Here is a 21,099-nt window from a genome sequence, read left to right as displayed (position 1 = left end):
GTTAGCAGTCAGTGCATCACACAGAATAGGGTAGAGATGTGAGGAAGCACATTAAAAAAATCTGTCCCCTGATTGGGATATGACACGCACTCTGTTTCTCTTGAGGTATTTCAGATTACTCTGATAGTCTCCAAAAGCTGATGGGAGCCAGACTTCTGATTGTAATGCAGAGCCTTCACCGATGCTCACCATGAGCTGACCTGTTCTCTTAAGAAGTGTGAGGGACCTTTGCAGTCAGCTTCGGTGCGAGGATGTCTAGATCCCCATAGTCATTAGCACATATCTCATGTTTTTTTCTATAGGAAAAACAAAGCTGTAATATACTAAATGGAAAGGAAAATTCAAACACTTGATGCCGCACACACATTCTCTCAGCACTGCTAATTTGTCATATGCGATGCTGTGTATTTCATTCACTCAGGAGTTGCCAGTGACTGCAAATAAACAGCTGTGGGGAGAGAATTTAGGAAACATAACACTTATACATGTGTAAATCAGGGATCAGTCTTACAGCAGTCTCAGTGCAAGGGGAGCCAGAGCAGGTTAGCAGAGATCAGTTTTGCATTTCTTGGTGACTTTTGATTTTAGATGCATCACGTTTCATGGCTAGCCTATTGCATTTTGTTGCTATTAGGGTGACTCCAAATGCATGTGGTAGCTGGTGGTTTGCTGGGCTTTTTACACTAACAGTAATGGTCACATTTCAACTTTCTCTGATTTCTGAAATAACTGCCTGTGAAGACAGAGGTGCTGGCAACACGGATAACATCAGTGTCTGGAGCATCAGTATACAAGGGATTTTTATAGGTCCTCTGTTAAATACTATCAGCAACTTTTTAATGTGGGCAAGATGTCCCTGTGAAGGGCTAGGCTGTAGCACGTTTATGAGGACAGCAAGTCCACTTGCACTGGTCAACTCCTGCTGCTTCTGTTTGGACTGCCAGCACAGCTAAGAGTGATTGGGGTATCTTTTTTGGTGTTGGCTTTGATGGGGGACTTTTTCACCTATCAAACACAGGTTCCAGACATTTAGGAAAGCTTTCATGCACATATTTTGGGATCCAACTAGCTGGAAAAAAAATCACTGCTAAAAACATCAATAATTTAATCCAAGTGGAATCTAACATACAAAATGTGGTAGTGAAATACTATTTTCTTTAATAGTTACTGTGTCTTTGCAGTCTTTTTGGACTTCAGCATGAAAATAAGCAAAATATCTTTTATATTCCTTATTTGATTTAACCTAATTAGGTTTCATACAGATGGTAATTCTGCTGAAAACACAATAAGGGAGGGGGGATTGCAATTAAAAAGGGTACTGTCTTAAAATTCCAGTTTGTTTTCTTTGAACCAATTACTTTTCCAAGGGACATTAAACATTGTTAAAGCTATTATTAGCAGGGAAGAATCTATCCCATTCTTTTCCTCTCTGTGGCTGTCACTACTTTCCCCCCTCTTTTTGAACAGCACAGGGAATGAATCAGCTTGCTACATGGTTCTGTGTTCGTATAAATCTTTTAACCAAGCAAAGACAGCAATTACATTTAGAATGGGAAAATGGGTTCGGATAACCAAGAAAAATGTACATCGAGTGTTTAGGAGTGAAACAGAGACAGCAGTAGTTCAGAAAGGTCTTCTTAACACTACCATTGCCAGATGTAAAATTAATCTGAATTTAGGTGAATTGTAATGGATCTGAACCTGCAAACAAAAGGCAGTCAAACACTTTGATTTCTGGAATTGAGAGAGATGAGCACTTCTCAGTACACATGCACACTTCAGCTCTGAGGACTAGAAAACTTGGGGTGACAGCATATTTCCAAGCAGCCACAGGAAGAGCTCCCTAAACACCCTTCCTACGTGAAAGACATGAAGTAGATATATTTGGACTTTTTCTTCAGATAGCAGAAACATCAGCAAAATCTTTCATACATTAATAAGTGGGGGGATTTATGTCTTTGATGTACCTCTTGGACTGTACTTGTGAAAGTGCAAAAGCATCTAGTTTTACATTGCAGGCAGTGAATTGTTTCTCATTATAAAAATGATCATCTGGAACTATTTTTGTCTGGTTTTCGTTGATGAGCACCAAAGTGGGGAGAGCTTCTGGTTTTTTGTCTCGTAAGTGCCTCCTGCCCCAGAGGAGTCAGTTTGATGTCCAAAGTCAGTCAGCCACTGAGGCCCACTGTTTTGTAGTCTGTCTGACTTAAAACTGTTTTACTTATGAATAACCAAGTAAAATGTATATAAATTAAAATTATGAAATATGATCCAAAGCTACCATAAGCTGTAAGGCATTCTGCTACTCATGTATCTGTTGGTGAAATAACTCAGGAGCAATGTGGGAGGGAGGTATTTGGCTGGCTGAGGGGCACACACCAGATCAAGTTAACTACGATCCCTAAGTGTCAGAGTGATGGTGAAACAAGAAAGCTGAGTAACGTAGCTTCATGGCACGAAAGATTTCCTAAGCTTAAAATGCCGGGCCAAATGATGGTCATTCTTGATGGTCTTCCTGAAACAAAGAGCTTCCAGTCGCCTGCCTGGTTTCTCACTGCATCAAGGTCAATGTGGTAATATTGGTGGGAGATGGCACCCTATCTTAGTTTAACTGTTCTGTTCAAAGATTTGAAGTTCATGTTTCCCTGTCTCGTTTCATAGGCGGTGGCGATTCTGACAGCTACGTATCCTGTGGGACACATGCCGTACGGCTGGCTGACAGAGATCAGAGCAGTATACCCTGCTTTCGACAAGGTGAGTGCCCATGTTAGGGGTGTAATAAATACCTTTCGTGTGGTTTCACATCCGTGGTCTTCCCCTTTCTCTCTGTTGCAACATTTTAATTTAGGGGTGTCTTCAGTGATGTCAGAGGAATTTCTGCCAAACAAATATGAAGAAAATTAGTTCGTGGCTCCATAATCAAGTGTAACAGATTCTTTAAAAAATAAACCAACCAAAGATTAAATAGGGCTGTATTAATGGCCATCTAATGTTTTGCTTCTCTTTGCTTTTGTTTTTACTGCCTGTTGTTACTTGTCCCACTGATAAGTTTTCTTAAAATCCTAGTTAAAATGAATTGGGTTTTGGTGGCTTCAAGCTGTTGTCTGATTTATGATTTTAACCTTAGTTCTGTGTTACAAAGTATTAAGCTACCTTTTGAATAGACAGGTGCTGTATTATTACGGATTAAAAGTCCTCATTTATTCACTATGGTGTAGCTACTTGGCTAATTAAGTGATTTCTCACAAAGCGTCCATCAGTGAGTGGGCAAGCTCACATCTCTGCACCAGATTCTGTGGTATCTCTCTAAATGGGTTTGGGTTCATTTGCTTATGTTAATATTTAGCAAATAGACTATTAACATAGTTGTTTCATAGACTGACAGTAACACAGATAACATACATTATTTTAGTAGTACTGACTTAGCTGACCAAGACTGTGAAGATTTTTTTGGCAAATCATGTAATTACATAAGAATGCAAGAAAGAACGGCTCCTGGAACTGAGCACAGAGTAAATATATAACCAAATTAATTTTGTTTAGAATCTTTTTTTCCTCTTTTTTTAGAACTGATACTCACTAGCCCATATGTTGTGCGAAGAACAGTGTTGTCCTCTGACACTCTAATTCAAACGCCAGATCCTCTCCTTCCCTTTATTTACCAATTAGTAACTGAACTTTCTGGTTCCAAATACTGATGAAAAAAATGTTTGCTTGCTCAGGGATATACTTAACCAAAGCAAGCCCCATTTGATATGATCCACCATATTTCCCAGGAGAATTTCAAAACAAAACAAAAGTCAAATCAGTCATAACTTCCTAACCTGCTTGTGTACAGCTAAATTGACCTGTCAAATAAAATGCTGCTAAAAAGGAACTGCAGATGCAAAACCAATAAGCCCCAAGATAAAAATGGCTTGGGACGGGAAACACAGGGGCTGCTAACCTCATCTGTAATAAGCTACAATCAAATGCACTATTGCCAAGCAAGATTAACAGCAATTTAGACTCTTAAATCCAGGTCTCATTTAGCTGGCGGAAGATTTTCTGACAACTTTAGCGGTGGCAGGATTAGACCACGATTTGTCTGTTTATTTCAGTTAAAAGGCTTCTTACAGAGCTCTTGCGCAACTAATGCGAGGAAGAAAAAGCTAGGGTAAGGCACAGATAGGTACAATTTATCTAGTTGCCGAAAAAGTATATAATGGGGATTTTAGTTGCATGTTTTAAGAGCAATTTGGCATAAAATGCTCTAAGTGAGGTAGCAGCAGTAGTATAGGGTATCTTGTCCTGGCAACCACGTGTGCAAACGCCTCCACCGTTCCTTTCAGACAATAAAGACCAAACCAGAAACCCACAGTGGGTTTCTTTAGATTGCTGTGAGAATTGCTTTATCCGTGGCCACATGTCATTTGCGTGTCACCATGCCTTTCAAAAGCTTTGTTTCCTTAAGCTAAGGCTTTTTCAGAAGTGTCCAGACAGAACCACTTTTTATTTCCAGACTCTGTAAAGACTCCGTTGTGATTTTCAGATGCTGAAACAGTTTCCATGCATGCAAACTCCGTTTTCTTTTGTCAGTTGCTCAGAAAGCTGGTGATGCTGATGGCTGCATTGCCTTAACTGGCTGATGGGATTTGGGATCTAGAAAGTACCCCCCTCTTCGATGGCTCTGCCAGAGAAGTCAGATTCTTGTCTTCACAGGGAAATGGTTATCTCTGTTCACATTAGCAAGAAGGTCACATAGTCCCTCTTTGGTCCTTTGTGTGACTCTGTGTCCAGAGCAGCCTCATGGCCGAGCAGGTACACTCAGGTTAAGGGTTACTACTGACTTGCTGAAGGAAAACAGGGATATCCTAGTTCCGTCCTCCGTTTGCTGTTTTATACAGTGATGCTGCCATTAATCCTAGTGGACTGTGACATCTGATCCAGAGCAACGACGATGACTGTGAGAGGACTTGTGAATGCCATTTTTCTGATTAATAGATGGGAATGGATACTCTTATTGCTCCATAATCTGCACAGTGTTTTGATCCAAGAACTAAACAGTGTGCAAAGGGATAGGAATGAAGAGTATGTGGTCAAGAGTTAGAGCAAAGGGCAGAGTAGAACAAGGGCCGGGTAGCAGCAGCAAGATAGAAACAAATGAGAGCTTTCTTTGCTCTCTCTTATTTGAGCCCTGTTAGGAAGCTGAGCCATGATCAGCAGAGTTCACTTCGCAGTGGTGAGTGACGTAAGCAAGGCCCATCCTCACATGCATTAAAACTAACAGGAACAAAGTATATCTTCGGAAGCACAAGAAAGGAAGATAGACTCAAAAAGACAATGTTTACAGAGAGCTTTCATAACCTGTTCCCAAAAAGGACAGACATGGGAGTAGCTTCCTGCTTTAGGGTCTGGGTTGCCTGCATGCATCCTCATGCACCCACGCTTCCAAGCAGGTATTTTGGCAGGAGCATGGGGCTGTCTAGGTGCCATCACTGCACTAAACCACAAAAAGCTTTAAATTGTAAAATATCACCATCTGCTCAAATGTGTGTGTGAAATGGTGTACGTTTCACAGAGCTCACATTGGGTTTGTCCATGCCCAAGATCTGTTTGCCTAGGCTCCTGTCTCTCTTACGAGTGACTGCTGGAGAGGAGGCTGACCATGTGACAGATACTGCTGTTCTACCTGAGGTACATCAAGGATGAATAAACGCTGTACTACATCTCATGGTACAGTTTTTATCTAATTGCCGTATGTGTGGGCACATACCTGTGTATCTCAAACAGCCCCAGGATAAATGCAATAGATGACCAAACAGCCTATTGCTACAGGGCTCCTAATGGTGCCCTGCTTTTGATATCCCATCCGCTCCTTTCACAGGCCATTTAGTTTGGTTTTATGTGTTCCCTGAGGGCAACTTTAAATCTTCAGCTTCATTTGCTATATTAGACATTTGGAAGAAAGCTTTTGTTGTTGTTTTAAATAAAACTTTGCTGCCATGTGAGTAGAGAGCCCATGTTCAAGGTGGAACATCTAATAGTCCTAATTATGTTCTGTTCATTAAACTGCATTAACAGAGCCAGCTGTTCCAGGAGCTTTGTTTATATTACCTACTTGTCTAATTGGATCAGTAAGGGTGCTTGCATTGGCGTACGGATTTGGTACCACTCTGTGGTAAAAAGGAATGGAATCCTATTTTTCCTGCGAAAACATGCTACGAACTTTAAACTAAGGTAAAAAAAAACACATAGAGTTCCCTTAGAAAGAGCTACCACCCTTTTTCGATTTGTTACATAGGACTTATTTCTTAGAAAAGTAGGGAGACTATCCAGCCCTCAGTGACCATAGGAGCAGTTGCTCTCAGTTTAAGCGGAAAATATTCTGTGATGGTACAAAGTTCTCAGAAAGCTCTAAGTTGAAAAGCAAACAAGCAAAGACGGACATACACGCGCACAGACACTCAGGTCTAACACACGACCCTGGTGCCATCAGCCTCCTGGTAGTCTGGAGCCAAACTAATGCTGGTTATCTCTTTCTCTCACCCTAGAATAACCCCAGCAATAAATTGGTGAACACCAACAGCACCGTCACAGCGACGCATATCAAGAAGTTCACTTTTGTTTGCATGGCATTATCCTTAACGGTAAGAAACATTTGTTCAACTCTCTGGCTTTCATCTCAACCAGAAAATTATCTCCTCTACCTAATGCTAAAAGCACTAGCAGTTCAAGAAAGGTGAGTTGTCTTTTCTTATGAAGCTCTGTTGCTTTTATCTGGAGGGGGGAGTGTGGTCATAGTACTGGAGTACTAAGAAAATCAGCTATCATTAACTCAGACTGGATATCTTACAGGCCAGAGTTATTTTATTTAATTCTTCTCACTACTTTTCATTTCAAGTTGGCCTCCACATGCAAGGAGATATCAGAGATCTTCTTTTCTTTTTTCTCTTTTTTGTAATGAACAAACTTCTTGTAACCAGCTTGTCAGAAAAATGAAAAACCACATTTGTCTCATGTGCAGTGGATTAGCAACCTGTCCCTGGGCTTCCATCTTCTACTGTGAACGGTGGGAAAGGCAGCACAGGTCAAAACTGCAGTAGCTGGTCCCTGCTGCCTTCTGTGGCACTGGTTTTCCATGCTGGGGGTACTTCCGTGCATGTTGGTTTTGTCTACTCTCAAAATGAACTAAAAAGGGCAATTTCAGAGACGGTGCTGACACTGACAAAAGGATCTAAAGCCTTATCTGTGCTGGGAAGCATTGCAAGGGGCTGCCATTCAGAGAGAAATTTTGCTGAGCCTGCAGCATTTCAAAACAACCAGCTTGCACCACACATACAGCACATCTTCCCCAAGAAAACTGTTTCTGCACAAGTCTTTTTAGCAACAAACAGGCAGTTGTGGAAGAAAACTCATGCAGGTGGTGGGGATCGTGGCAAACAATGGAGCAGACGACAGTAAATGCAGCTTCTGTTTCTGCATAGGATGGGTTTACATGAGTTCCTAGAGCTGGTCAAGCCACCCTCTTCCCACTTGGGGTGGACTTGAACAACCATGCCCTGTCCGTGACAGTCATTAGCAGATCAGTGATCCGTGCACGGTGTCCTAAGGAGGCCTGAGCTGGCTTCTGCCAGGGTGCCACCAGGTGCCAGGACTGCCAGGGTCAGTCACGGCAGGGCCTGGCAGCCGGGGCCTGTCCCACCGCCAGCCGGGAGCAGGGCAGCTGGCACCTCCCTGGAGACAGGGGTAGGCAGAGCCTGGGCTGGGACGTGGTCCACGGGTCGGCCCGGCTCAGCAGGGCCCGTGGCCGGGCAGGGCAGGGCTGTGGGGACCTGGGGACTGGCCCTGCTGCAGCATCGCCGAGGCAAGGGCTGACGGCCCTGGGGGGCTGGCCTGGGGTCCTGGGCCATGGGCAGGGTGGGAGGAGCTCCAGGGGGGCTGGGCAGGGATGGGCAGGACTGGTGGTGCCCTCAGGACCATGACAGCTTCTCTTCTCAGTACCTGCACTAGCAGGACAAAAGCCAAGGAGAACCTAGAAAATAAGTTTCGCACAGAAAAGTCCTTCCTCACACTAGAAAACTAAGTGGGAAATGCTGCAATTGTTTCAGGATGCAACGCTCAGAGTCCTAAAATTGCATCACTTCATACCCCAGACAGGTTTCCTCTTTATGCCCAGTGTTGCCTACTTTCCATGGGGTAGCTGGCTGCTTTGTAACTCTCTTCTCCCCACATTCACAAATCTACTGTTGAGTTACAGAGGACTGACACAATTTCTGTCTCCCTTTCAGTTTAGTGTAGAGCCTTTTTGACCGAGTTGCACATGGCCTATGCGTGAAGGGGAAGTAATTTACATCAAAGGAAACCTTGCAGTACACAAGCCTGAAGTATTTGTAACCATCCCCACCCCCTTGTCGCAACCTGGGAAAGTGGGATATGGTACTCTCTGTCTTATTTCACAGTTAAAAATGAAGCAACGCCATCCATCCATAGGTGAATTAGGACATTTCTTTACTCTTTATGTCCTATACTTTTTCCCTAAACAACTACAACTGGCCACCATCAAAGACAGAATTGTATGAGCCAATGTGGTATCTCTTCTCTCTATTAATTTCCTAGACTTAAGCTTGAACTCTTAGCTTAGAGAACCAGTATCTCTGGCTCTAACTTGTATTTCCTACAGCCTGTAATGGAGACAGACATATGCCTCCACTGAATTGGCCATTTTCTGGAGACATTCCATGGCTCTCATGTTATCCACTGTCGCACACCTTGAGGTTTTCTTTTGTGTGCTGTGCCAGGCCAAGGTTATGTTCTCTACAGCTGGAGCCTCTGTTGAAGACTGGCAGTGTTGTTAGAGGGGAAAGCTTTCCTCTTTCTAAATTGTTCTGAGAATACTATTTCAATCTCAAAGCATTCTCTGAACTGGCTATTTTCTTAATCCTGCTGGGAATTTAGCAGCTTACTTGAATTCTGATAGATCGTGAGCTTCTCATGTTACCATCACCATCCTCTGCAGAGTAACTTTTAATTACTGCAATAGGCTTTTGTTTTGTAACTTTACAGGATTTTTTTTTTTTCCTAAAAGTTATCCATAGTACTTTCAAGGGCAGTTCTTTCATAAGCTCATCATGAGAGATTTGTCCACACTGCAATTCCAGAAACACTTTGGAGGTTCATAGCTTTTCCTGTCCTGTTTCTATTTTTGCCTACCAGTGACAGATTCTTAGGATTGCTTGTCAACGGACGGAATGAAAAAATAGACACATGAGCTTTAAAGACTCAGTTTGGTCAAAGGGCCTGAGCCTGCAAATGCTTCACCACACAAGCTCAGTAGACGTTGGTATGACACAAGTTATTATGTGCCACAGGTTCTAAGGAACCTGACTTCAAATTTGCCTCTGTTGCAGCCAGGTCAGATGGCCACTGTAACTGAGCTCCCATGGCCATCAGTGATTGCTGTGTTTTTCTGGAGAGAATCTACTGCACCAAACGGCAGTCAGACTAGTGGCATCACCGTAGGTAACATCTTGTTCTTTGGGATCAGAGAGATAGTGGGAAACAGGCTCCCGGGCTGATCAAGACATCAAAACAAGTCAAATACTTAGGCATGTCATGTGAATCCATTCTTCAGTGGATGATCTATAGAAGGATTCCAGAAGATCGAAAGATAAAGGAAGTCCATTAACCACTGGAAAAAATAACAGTGAAACTTTTAGTATGAGCCACAGCCATGCAGGAAAGTACCTTCCCAGTGTAAAAGCCTGGGAAAACTCCCAGTCATTGAAGATGTGCTATTTCATAGTTGGAAGAAAAATGTCCTACCTCCTTCCACAGACCAGTCATGTCTGCACAAGAAGTCCTGTGAACCTACTACTACAGCAGAAGTACTTTTTCACCCTTGCTGATAGTAGCTCTATTGGGTCAGAGTAGAAAAAAAGGCATAGTTCTGTTTAGAAATATAACTTTGGGGTTTTTTAAAAAAATCTTCATGAGATCTGAAAGGCTGCACTTGAGCCTTCCCAGGCTGACTGAGCAGCATGCAAATGTGTTCTGCCGAGTGTGATCATAAGTACTGTCTCATGGCTTTGAAGCATCAGGTTGGTATTAAATCTGCTTCTTCAAAAAATGGGAATTGGTTGTATCGCTTAGTGAAAAACGTGTAGACAAGCTGTTTTATTTAAAAGCTGTGAATAGTAGCCATTAATCTCCCAATATGTAAGAGAGCTGATGTGATTAGTCATATTGATGTGGTTTTGCTTGTAAGTAAGTGGTGATTCCTTCCAACAGCCCTGTTTTATGGCTATGTAAACTGAATGTAAAATTTATATAAGAGAGGGAAGGGACTCAGCTGAAGAATTTTGTCCATACAATTAAGGGACTGGTTCTGATTTTAGAAAACAGGGGATGCTTAGTAATTTTCTCTCAGCTTAAAGAGTGTACATAATGCTGCTTGCCATTATTTGCTACTTCATTGCCATCAGGCTCTTCAGGCAAAAATGCTTCTTTCTATATATAAGTAGAGATACTGCTCCAAATGCCAGTCTTGCTGCCATTGCTAGATAATGCTGTCAAAGAACTAAACATTTTGGTTCAATGCTAGACCTGTTCAGATGACCCTACAAGTTGACCCTATGCACAGTTGTAAACCAAGTGAAGACGTAGACTCCCGAGAAAGAAAACTGGTGCATTTATGGCACACACCCCTTTGGTTGTGGGATGTGCCAGCCTCTCTACGAGTGCAGAAATCACAAAATAATTAGTCCGAGTGCTAAACTACTGCATTTCTCCATTGCAGCGAAGGTTTGCTCTGTCAGGGGGGCAAAGGTTTGCTCTGTCGTGAGCTGTGCACAGAGGGGCAGGCTGTGTGAGGAGTGAGCTAGTCCAGGGAGCCCTGCCTTACCAGCAGGAGTAACAGCAAATAGGCTGCTCTTCAGCAAGGGCTTTCCTTGGAAGATCGGCAGCGTCTTTGAGCTCAGACACCACAGTGCAGAGTTCAGGCGTTTTCCAAGGCAGCCTAAGAGCACAGCTACTGCCAAATTACCTTTCTCTTTTTTTTTTTTTTTTTTTAATTTTATTCTGTCCCCATTTCCCAGTTGAGCTCTTCCTTAAGTCTTTTGTGATGACACAGACGTTGCAGTCTGTTAAGATCCTTTTCCCTGGCTAATGTTAGCTGCTGGCAGCCACATGATGAGCGTTCGGTCATCTGCCTCTGAGCTGCAAGGCTTCCCAGGCTGATTTCGTGTTGGTTAGTGTCTGCTATGTGACAGTGATGAGCAGGAGGCTCCTTTGGGAGGGCACACGCTCCTTCGCTGCACCTGCTGCTGCCCACTCCACGTGGGGGTCACAGCCATGCCCTCGCACGCGTGGCTCTGTGCAAACCCAGCGCGAGTCGGTGAAGTTGGGTCCCCTGAGTTGAAAGTGGGCCATCGACTGTGCAAGCAGCACTAGGGAAAGTGGGACATTTAACTCTCTGAGGGGGCTGGGAGTGGTGGCATCTGTTCACGTCTCGTCAAGTCGGCTTGGAAGGCAAGTGATGTCTTTCTTAACAAGAGCTGCGAGCACCCTCGTTTAAGTTGCTGCTGTTGGGGTAGAAGTATGGCTGGCTCTACGCGGTCAAAGCAAGACCACTGCATGGGAAGCATGCAACATGCTGATCATAGAAGGCAGTTTGTCAGAGACCACTGTGAAAGCTCCCTAGCTCACCATCACTAAAAATGAGCCAGGATAGTCTGGACTTACTTATTTGTTTATACCACTGTCATGGTTTAGCCCCAGCCGGCAACTAAGCACCACACAGCCACTCGCTCACTCCAGTGGGACGGGGGAGAGAATTGGGAAAAAAATCGTGGGTTGAGATAAAAGCAGTTTAATAGGACAGCAAGAGAGAAGGAAACAACAAAGATAACAACAATAATAGTACCAACAAAGGAATAATAATACTTGTACAAGCAGAAGTGATGCCCAATACAGCGATTGCTCACCACCCGGTGATCGACAGCCCGTCCCTGAGCAGTGATTCCCGCCCCCTGCCCAACTCCAGTTTATGTACTGGGCATGACGTCATATGGTATGGAATACCCCTTTGGCCAGCCTGGGTCAGCTGTCCCGGCTGTGCCCCCCCCCCAGCTCCCCGGGCACCTCCAGCCTGCTCGCTGGCAGCCCAGCACGAGAAGCTGGACTGTCCTTGACTGCTCAGCAACAGCTCAAAACATCAGCTCGTTATCAACAGTTTCTCACCCCAAATCCAAAACACAGCCTCACACGAGCTTCTGTGAAGAAAACCAGCTCTATCCTGGCTGAAACCAGGGCAAGCAGGGAAGGAGCAATCAGTTACAGCAGCAGTTAGTGAACTACACTATTCAGTTCAGCTTCCTCTTCAAGCAGCCTCAGCTGGGACAGACTAAGTGCTTTAGGGGTACATTCCCACAGACCAGCTCCTGCGAGCTGCGTGGTTCCTGTTAACTAAAGTGTCAGCAAGACACGTGGCCCGTTGTATCTTCATATTCGTGGGTGCTCTGCGTACTACAACAGGTTTTCCCTTACGAGTCGGACAGGCTGAAGGCGCAAGGGTGACGCGCTGTGCGCGCCACGTCGCGTTCATCCCTCTGGCACCAAGTTAATGTGCAGCAGGAGAGCTGCGCAGTACTGCTCAGTTTTAACATTTGTCCTGTTAGAAACAGCTCAAAGCTCTTTCCAGCTTTAAGTATAATAGCACCAATGCCATTACAAAAGGAATTTCGGTGCTGCTTTGCTTTTTTTTTTTTTAAATGGACACATAGTTACAGACAAACAGGAAAAGTAGCGGTTTTCATGAATAAACAGACTGATTAAGGGGAGATGGTAATTGTGCAAAATGCTATCTTACATTTAATTAGCAGACACTGCTTAAGAAACAAAATCCAGATGTTCAAGTTTGCTCTGTGATTTTTCATTCCTTTCTATTCCAAAAGGAGACTGAAAGATAAAGCTTTCACATTTACACTTGTATGTGTGTGTGGTTTATGCAAGGCTTACAAATTTCAGATTCACTTGTTACAAACCACAGACAAAGTAGCAAAAACTGTAAATCCCTTTAAAACAAACAAATAAACAAACAAAAATTGCCATGAAGTTTCAACTAAAGTGAAGGCTCAGGCACTTAAACTGACCAAGTTGATATGCATCGGTTGTGGTAATCAAATTCAAATGTCAGGTAACCTGCATTAGATTTAAATCTCAGTGAAAATTTAAATTTCAGGTACTTAGGAGCAAACAGCTGGTCAGTTTACTGGCTTATATGTTTGGGCCTGAGAGTTGAATATGTGTGTGTCAATACATGTCAAAATGTCACCTGCTTTACAGTCAGGTTTGTCCATAAATGAGGAGTCTAAAGATAGCTTTAAAATGTTTCTAATACTTACAATATTACTTTATATGTTATATACTAGGCCACTTTTTACATTTTATAATAAAATATTACATTTTTTAAAATAGAATGTAATATTTAGATTCATATCTGAACTTATTCTTTTGACAGGGGAAAAAAACACATAGTGATTTCTAAGGGCTCCTGTTGATGAGCATCTGTAGTTTAAGGAGTTACTGTTGGTAACTGTCTGTTTCTTTCATTTGCTGGAAGTTATCAGCCCCTTAGGAAGAGCAGCACGCAGGCATTGTGTCAGCTCTCCAGTGCTTACACCGTGCAGGACAGCAGCATAAGCCACCATCAGCTGGCAGTTATATTCATCTTGTATTTTAACATATACTATATGTAATTATAAATATATATCTGATAAGTATTTAATCATATGCAGAGTGTAGATATCTATAATTATAAGTGGGATATTATATTACATTACATTACATTATATTACCAGAAGTTTTAAGCTGCAGCATTTAACATGCTCACCTGTTGATCACCTACTTCCCCCCAACTGTGGGCAGAAAAGTGGGACAGACTGCTGGGGACCATAGGCTCTTTAACTGATCTTGTAAGATTCAACAGAGGGATCCCATCACAGTCTTAGAACAGCAGAGAGGACTTCAGAGTCACAGGGTTTCTTTTGCTGGGTTCCTGTGATGGGGTAATTCAATCTCAGCCTGAAGAGGGGAGGAGGAAAGTCTCTGCCCCATTTGATGACAGTTTACTGCAAGCCATCCCATCATTTGCCTAATATCCAGCCATCATCTGCTTGGTTATCTTCTATAATTAATCATCAAGCACCTAGGAGATAATAAGAAAACCCTGATGAAGAACAAGGAAGCCAGTGTAGCAGGGAAAGTTCCCTATATAAAAGAACTTAAGTTCACAATACAGGACTCAGTAGTTGCTGCTTTCTACTTATTTATTAATTCTGTAAGAGCTAGAGCCAGTCACTGTGGAAGAGAAGCAGCTGTAACACAGCTGAGAAGCCTCGTCTGTTTAAAAGGCAATTCCAGATGCCCAAGCCCTTGCGCTCTGCTTTGGATTTGGCTATGCCAAACTAGGAACTGCCAAGTGCCAAGTGGGTACCATCTGCCAACTCTCCTGTCCTGTTGATCCGCAAGGCTTTGCCAGCCAGTGAAATGTAGGCACTAGCAGATAAAATTGGAACTACATGAGTGAAGACAGTATATTCATACCAGCTCCATGTATTGCTGAAACAGTGTTAGTTTATTGACGTATTCCTGCTCTGATGCTATGCATCTACCAAACATTTTTTACACAATAGTTGTTTAATTTTGAGTTAAACTCAGCAAATCTCGTGATTTCCCAGCCATCAGTCATGTAGCTGATTTTTCCCATGAGGGTCACCAAAGACTATCCAGTTTTCAGTAGTCCCATTTGATCTCAAATTTTCACTCTCTAATTTAATAACTATGCCATTTCATACCACTTTCTGCATTTACCTATAAGTTAATTTTCCACATGACAAAGTATCCTGAGTAAAGCTCTTGCATACATAAGACACTGATATATTTGGTGTTTTCAGTTACACTGTCCTGGTAAACAACGAGACATAAAACAATTGTTGGTAAAGGACAGGAGTTAAAGAATTCTTTGCATCCCTGCAGCAAGACTCACTGCTCTTCTCCTAGGCATCCTTAGCTTGCATTCAGGGCAATATAAACTAGGCTTGCATATTGAGAAACGCCAAGGAACATGTTCGTTTCACTGACGAAGCCTTTTGAAGGCAGAATAGGAACGTCCGTAGCGTGATGTAACTGCGCAGCAGTTCCATGTGGTAGGCATCTCTTGCTGCGTGTCAGCTGGTTGGTTTCTGGAGTCCCACGCAGGCTGGCATTTGGCCGCTGTGAATGCACTTAATGAATTGCAATACCTACAAAAGTAGTGTGCGCTTCCCTTTGTTTCCATCTTTGGAGACCAAACACCTGAAGGGTCTTATTTCAAGGCTGAGAGACAGTAAATTGCATTCAGGACCTGACAGGAGATTAGCTTTAACTTTTAGATGCCTCAGACATCTTCCCTTCACTGTAGCCAGAGGGTGTGCAAAGAAGTATTTTAAAATAGAATTTACCACAAGCAGTATATGTGAACATACTTTCACAAAAATGTAGTTAATTTTTCCCCTTTCCTAAAGCAAATAAGGTCAGTTACTACTGTGAAATCGGTATGAGACTGTCAGCAACTACCAAGAAAATATGGGAATACTAGAATTTATGCCTTCACCTTCATCCTTTTTAGCAAACAGAGTGAGAAGGTTTCCACTTGATTTTAGAGCAAAGTGATTTTCAAATTCTGATGAATGCAAGAGACTATCAGGGCTTTTACTCCATTATTCCTCCTTCACTCTCACTTAAAAGACCTTCATCCAAGTATCTGCTGCCTCATTGCCACGGTGTCAAGTGATTCAGATGCTGGAAAGGGGAACAAGAAAAAGCAAGGGATACTATTTCTATTTCCTTGTGACTGATGCCACAGTTTTTTCTCTGTGTTTTGAGGGTTGCTACATGAGAAAATCACCTGGTTATTACAACTCTTACAGCTTTGATAGCTAGATAAATTCCAGGCTGCTAATGCTGGTTGTTAATTCAGAAGCTGAAGAGAGCATTTTTAGAACAAAGTGGTGATTTCTGTGGTCCTTAATTTAGGCGTTCCTCTCTGTGCTTTATGCCTAACCTGCATGCAGTGCTGAAGCCTTCCCCCTTGCCCATCTCAACTCCATGTAGATGACTGATAGGTGACATTCAGAAGATGGCCCACCAGGGCCAAGCTGGGAATTGGGAAAGGAGGCGGGATGGTGGTGGGGAGTGGTGTGAAATACGAGAGTGTTTAATGTTAAAGAGAGAGCCAAAGATGTAGTCTTTGTGCAGTGACGGTGCAGGAGAGCCCAGCAGCTGAACAAGTAGTTACAAATGGACTGAAGTTAACAAAGCCTCCTTTTTTCATGAATTTGTGACTCATTGGTCGAGGGAATAGCATCAGGGTCTGAAAGGGAGAAGGCATACTTCAACTTCCTTGGCCTTTCAGATACTCTACGGCTTTCCTGCAGAAGAGGAATGCAATATGACACCCAGTTATAAACCTCATTAATCTCTTCTATCTTAAGGATTTGGCTGCTGTAACAGTTCTACCTTACTAGAGGAAACAGCCACACCATGAAAATGGGATTCGTCATGATGATTTCTTTCATGTAAAAAATGAAATCTGTGAGTTTATCAGTGCTCATGTGCTCAAACTATAACATTGCACAGGCTAAATTACTCTATAGAAGTAAAAAATTTGAACTCGGGATCTAAAAGGTAACATGATTTCTGATGGCAATAATGCTTTTGAGGTGCTAGTGTTTTAACAAACATGGCCAGGGACATGAGCTACAGTTTTGCAGTGTTGCAGTTCCAGCACATCAGTTACAAGCCACTGTATTAGAATTTATAAATGGAAGATTATTTAAGAGCTGTCTGTCTTAGTGGCTTGTGTTACTACATTAGCTAGGGCAAGCCTTTGTTGCTTTCTAAATCTGATGAAGGTTATATGATTTTTATGTGGTTTTTTGTTTGATTTTTAAGGAAGCTAAGACTGACTACAGAACTTTAGAGTTTGAATAATAATTGAAATTTTTCAATGCATCACACAATTTCAAATTGTAGATTAATACTGCCTATCCTTATTCCTCTTCCACCAAGTTTAAAGCAATCGCACTTTATAGCGCATTGTCCAGTTCATCCAGATTAAAGCAGTAGTTCTTCCTCCCCTGTCCAAGGTCATGCTTACAGCTCTCCTCAACAGGACACTTTCCCTGAATACCTCCTTTTCTGCTTGCAAGAATAATTAGTTCCCCCTGTGTAGTGCTGAAGAGCTTCAGACTCAGAGTAGCTGAGTATATCCCTCCTTTCCTGGTATTTGTTGCTTGCTTTCAGGAATACCTTTTTATAACAAAAAAGAGTTTAGGCACAGCTAGCAATTGGCTTTAAGAAACAGCATAAACTATATTTTCTTCAGAACCAAAGTACTGTATAGCATTATTTAGCTTTCCATGTAGTTTTTCCTCCCACGTTTAAAGATGAATGAAGGGAAATGTGCATAGGAACCATGTTTTGCTGCCACGATATGTACCTGTGGCATTCAGTGTCACAGGTCAAAAAGCAGCCACAAGTTTAAGCCATTGCAGGCGCCACTGGATTTGTGTTCAAGGTTCATTCATTTTTTTTCTGTCTTTTATTGGCTGTCTTTATTTTACATCTCTGCATTGCTTTATTATCAAAGATTGCAACTGGGCTTTGTTAGAGTCATGGGATAATAGGACTGAGAGGCAGGGAAATCCACAGGAAGAAACATCGCGGCAAGAAACCAGTCCCTCTCAGAGGACACAACCCCAGCTGCTGACCATGCCAGTATCTGGAATTCCCTGGGAGCCTGAGTTCAGTGTCATTATCTGTCGTGACTATACAAAGGAAGGAAATAAAAAAAGAGGGACAGCTTTCTCCCACACTCACCAATCTTATTTCATCAATGGCTTTATTACAGCCTCATATTAAGGAGATTTAACAAGCCCTATCTAGGATAGTCACATCTAAAAAAAACCAGCATTAACTTTTCAGACTAAATCCACATTCCTTATACTTCACTGTCATACATTATGTGGACGCCAAGGACAGTTTTTAGAATAATACCACCCATCCAGCGGATGAGTTTGTTTTCACTGCTTTGATTTTGCCCATCTCTGAACTCCCAGATTGTTTTTTCATCTTGAGGCTGCTGGCACAAAAATAACGATTGGAAAATGACATATTTGCAGACAATCGCTTGAGAAGCTTTTTACCTTTTCAAGGTCAGGTTTAGTTCCCGCTTCAGTAAAAATTATTTCAGACATGAGTGGAAGTACTCCTGCCTGCTCAGGAAGATGCTGGACCACCAGAGGCTGACTTCATAAAATCCTTGTCCCATCCGTGGTACCGCACTGAGCCTTTGTCCCAGAACAGAGGATTTCTGTTTGCTCCAGTGAGGTGGAGACTGATGTCTCCTTCATGATTGTGCAGGTTTCACACAAAGGGTGGATTCTGCATGAGTGGCTGGAGCAAACAGAAGAGGAAGGGTCAAGAATTGTCACTGCCGCCTGTTTCTGCTCGAAGTCCATAACCATGATAGGAAGTGCAAAGCCTGCAGAAAACTCAAGCCAGAAGAAAATGGCTAAGTTTTCACAGAGAGCCTAGGAGTCCGCCAGCTTTGGTTTATTCAAGCTTTATTTAAAGTGAGGCTGTACTCAGTAAAATATCCTGCTTTCTGTAAAAAATAAAGCAGCGTCTTTCAAGGGGGAGATACAATGACTACCTTAAACAATTTACTGGCCCAACGCAGCCTGAAAAATACCACCTAAGTATTTTCAGCAGCAGTTGGTGAGCAAGCAGATGTGGCATCATGTTAGTGCTATCAGAGAGTCAGTGTATTGTGCAGCTGCTGGACCTAGCTTTACTTCTGAAGAATGTTGTGCTCCATCACTCTGAACTATAAGGAAAGCTCGGGGAGGTGTGGGGAGACTTAGATCTGTAGAAACCAATTATTTCAGGAGAAGATGTGAAGTTAGGGAGTTCCCCACAGGCAGGCTCTGGTTTCTTTTGCTCCCCCTGCTGCTTGACAAATTTTATGACAGCTGTTTTCAGCCTTACACCACCCTTCGCACCACACAAAGTTCAGCGAAATCTATACTGACTTGCCTGCGCCTGAGGGATAATTGCTGTAAGAGAATGTCCTTGTGATTCAAGTCATCAGCATTATGATAAACCGCTTTCAAATATGACTGTCGTCTAACATTTTCACAGCAGACAGATCCAGGGCTTTTTGCTTCATAGGATCACAGGATTGTTCAGTTTGGAAGGGCCTCAGGAGTTCATGAGGTCCAGCCTTTGGCTCAGAGCAGGGTCAGCTGTGAGGTCAGGGCAGGTTCCCTGGGACTTTGGCCAGTCTAGTCTTTAAAACCTTACATTTCCCACACAAGAAAAGGACCCACTTTCTACTCGCTTCAGAATTACAGGACACGTGAGCGCATCATCACAATATCCCAACAGAGCAACAGACTGTGGGAACCTTCAACGCCTCCATTTGGGCTGATCAAAAATTTTTTTTTTGTCTTAAAAGCTGTATGTCAAAAACTCCTCAAAACTGCCAAAACTGGGGTGTCTGTGCAAAGACCGCTGTCTGGCATGATTTACAGCAAAGGTAGCATAGGATTCTGCAGGTCCATTCTGGTGCGGGCCAGGCTGTGGTACGCAGCAAGCTTCCACAGCAAGCAAGTGATGCTGGCCTCTACTGTTGTACCATGCCCAGCAATTCCTCCACAGCTTCTGAAGAACTTTATGATTGTTTATAGCAGTGTACTTAAAAAAAAAAAAACACCCTAACAACCCCTCCCACCACCAAGTCTTTAAAGATGTCATGGCAACTAAGCGCCAGCATCTCGCTCATTCCCCACCCCCCCTTCCCACATAATTGGAAGGGTAAAAGTGAGAAAACTTGTGGGTTGAGATAAGAACAGTTTAATAACTTAAATAAGATAATAATAGTGATAGTAATAATATCAATAATAATAATAATGAAAAGGAAAATAACAGGGAGAGGAAAGTAAAACACAAGTGATGCAAATGAAAACAATTGCTCACCACCAACCAACTGATGCCCAGCCAGTCCCTGAGCACCGGCCCCACGGCCAACCTTCCCCCAGCTTCATATGCTGAGCATGACATCACATAGTATGGAATATCCCTTTGGTCAGTTGGGGTCACCTGTCCTGGCTGTGTCTCCTCACAAATTCTTGTACTTACTGGTGGGGTGGTGCAAGAAAAGGCCTTGGCTCTGCGTAAGCACTGCTCAGCAATAACAAAAACACCCTGAACTATCAACACTGTTTTCAGCCCAAATCCAAAACATAGCCCCACACTAGCTACTTTGAAGAAAACTAATTCTATGCCAGCCAAAAACAGCACTAAAGGCAACCAGTTTTTCACTTGATTATTTTCTTCTTAAACTCACATGTGTTTTCCTATTAACAGGGAATAACGTCTTTATGATAAAAGAGACTTTTTGATTTATTGGTCCACAATAAAACACAAAATGCTTTATTTGTGTAAATTGATGGCTGATTGGATCTCCTTCCTTTGTAAGAACCCTGTTGAACATTTTCCATGTTGTGCAACTAGTTGAGAGACTGCATGGTGGAATGAGTGCTTCAGGAGGTAATAGGAATTTGTATTCTGTTGCACAACTGTATTCAACTCTAATAGACTCCAGCTGTGGTCTGAGAAGTGGTGTAGCTAATAGCTATTTCTGTAGTTTTAAGTATGAGTAGTTAACAATTCAAAACCCTTGCTACTTTTACTCTTCATAAAAATAGAGAAGTGCAGTTTCTTTGAACACTAAGTTGCTAGAATAAGTTTTTGAGTGACAAGCCCCAGTACTACAGAATCACTTAGAGAACTAAGTTTTCAAGGTCAATGAAGGTATGGATTTGGAATAGCCATAAGAACAGCACTAACAAATTGAACACAACTTTTTTTTTCTGACATCTCGCAAAATAAGATATTGAACAAAGTCTCAAATTCAGTTCTTTGCACTGATGCAAGTTAGAACAAGATACTCTTTTGACTTACAACCATATCTGTGCGATCAGCTCATCTTGTAAGTGTGGTACAAGTTCTGAAAGG

At 42.5% G+C, this 21,099-nt stretch overlaps 1 protein-coding gene across 1 annotated transcript in view; it reads left to right on the top strand.

Annotated features, from left to right (window-relative positions):
• The window catches only part of ANKH (ANKH inorganic pyrophosphate transport regulator), a 106,509-nt gene that overhangs the window by 74,660 nt on the left and 10,750 nt on the right, over positions 1-21,099 (top strand). Inside the window, exons 7-8 of the mRNA XM_082014598.1 lie at positions 2,662-2,754; positions 6,534-6,629. Coding sequence (XP_081870724.1) covers positions 2,662-2,754; positions 6,534-6,629 — 189 coding nt within the window. The remainder of the gene's footprint in view (positions 1-2,661; positions 2,755-6,533; positions 6,630-21,099) is intronic.

The sequence above is a fragment of the Phaethon aethereus genome, assembly GCF_964289735.1.
Source record: "Phaethon aethereus genome assembly, chromosome: 2".
NCBI classification, from domain to species: Eukaryota; Metazoa; Chordata; class Aves; order Phaethontiformes; family Phaethontidae; genus Phaethon; species Phaethon aethereus.
This window is presented reverse-complemented; position numbering and strand designations above follow the sequence as displayed.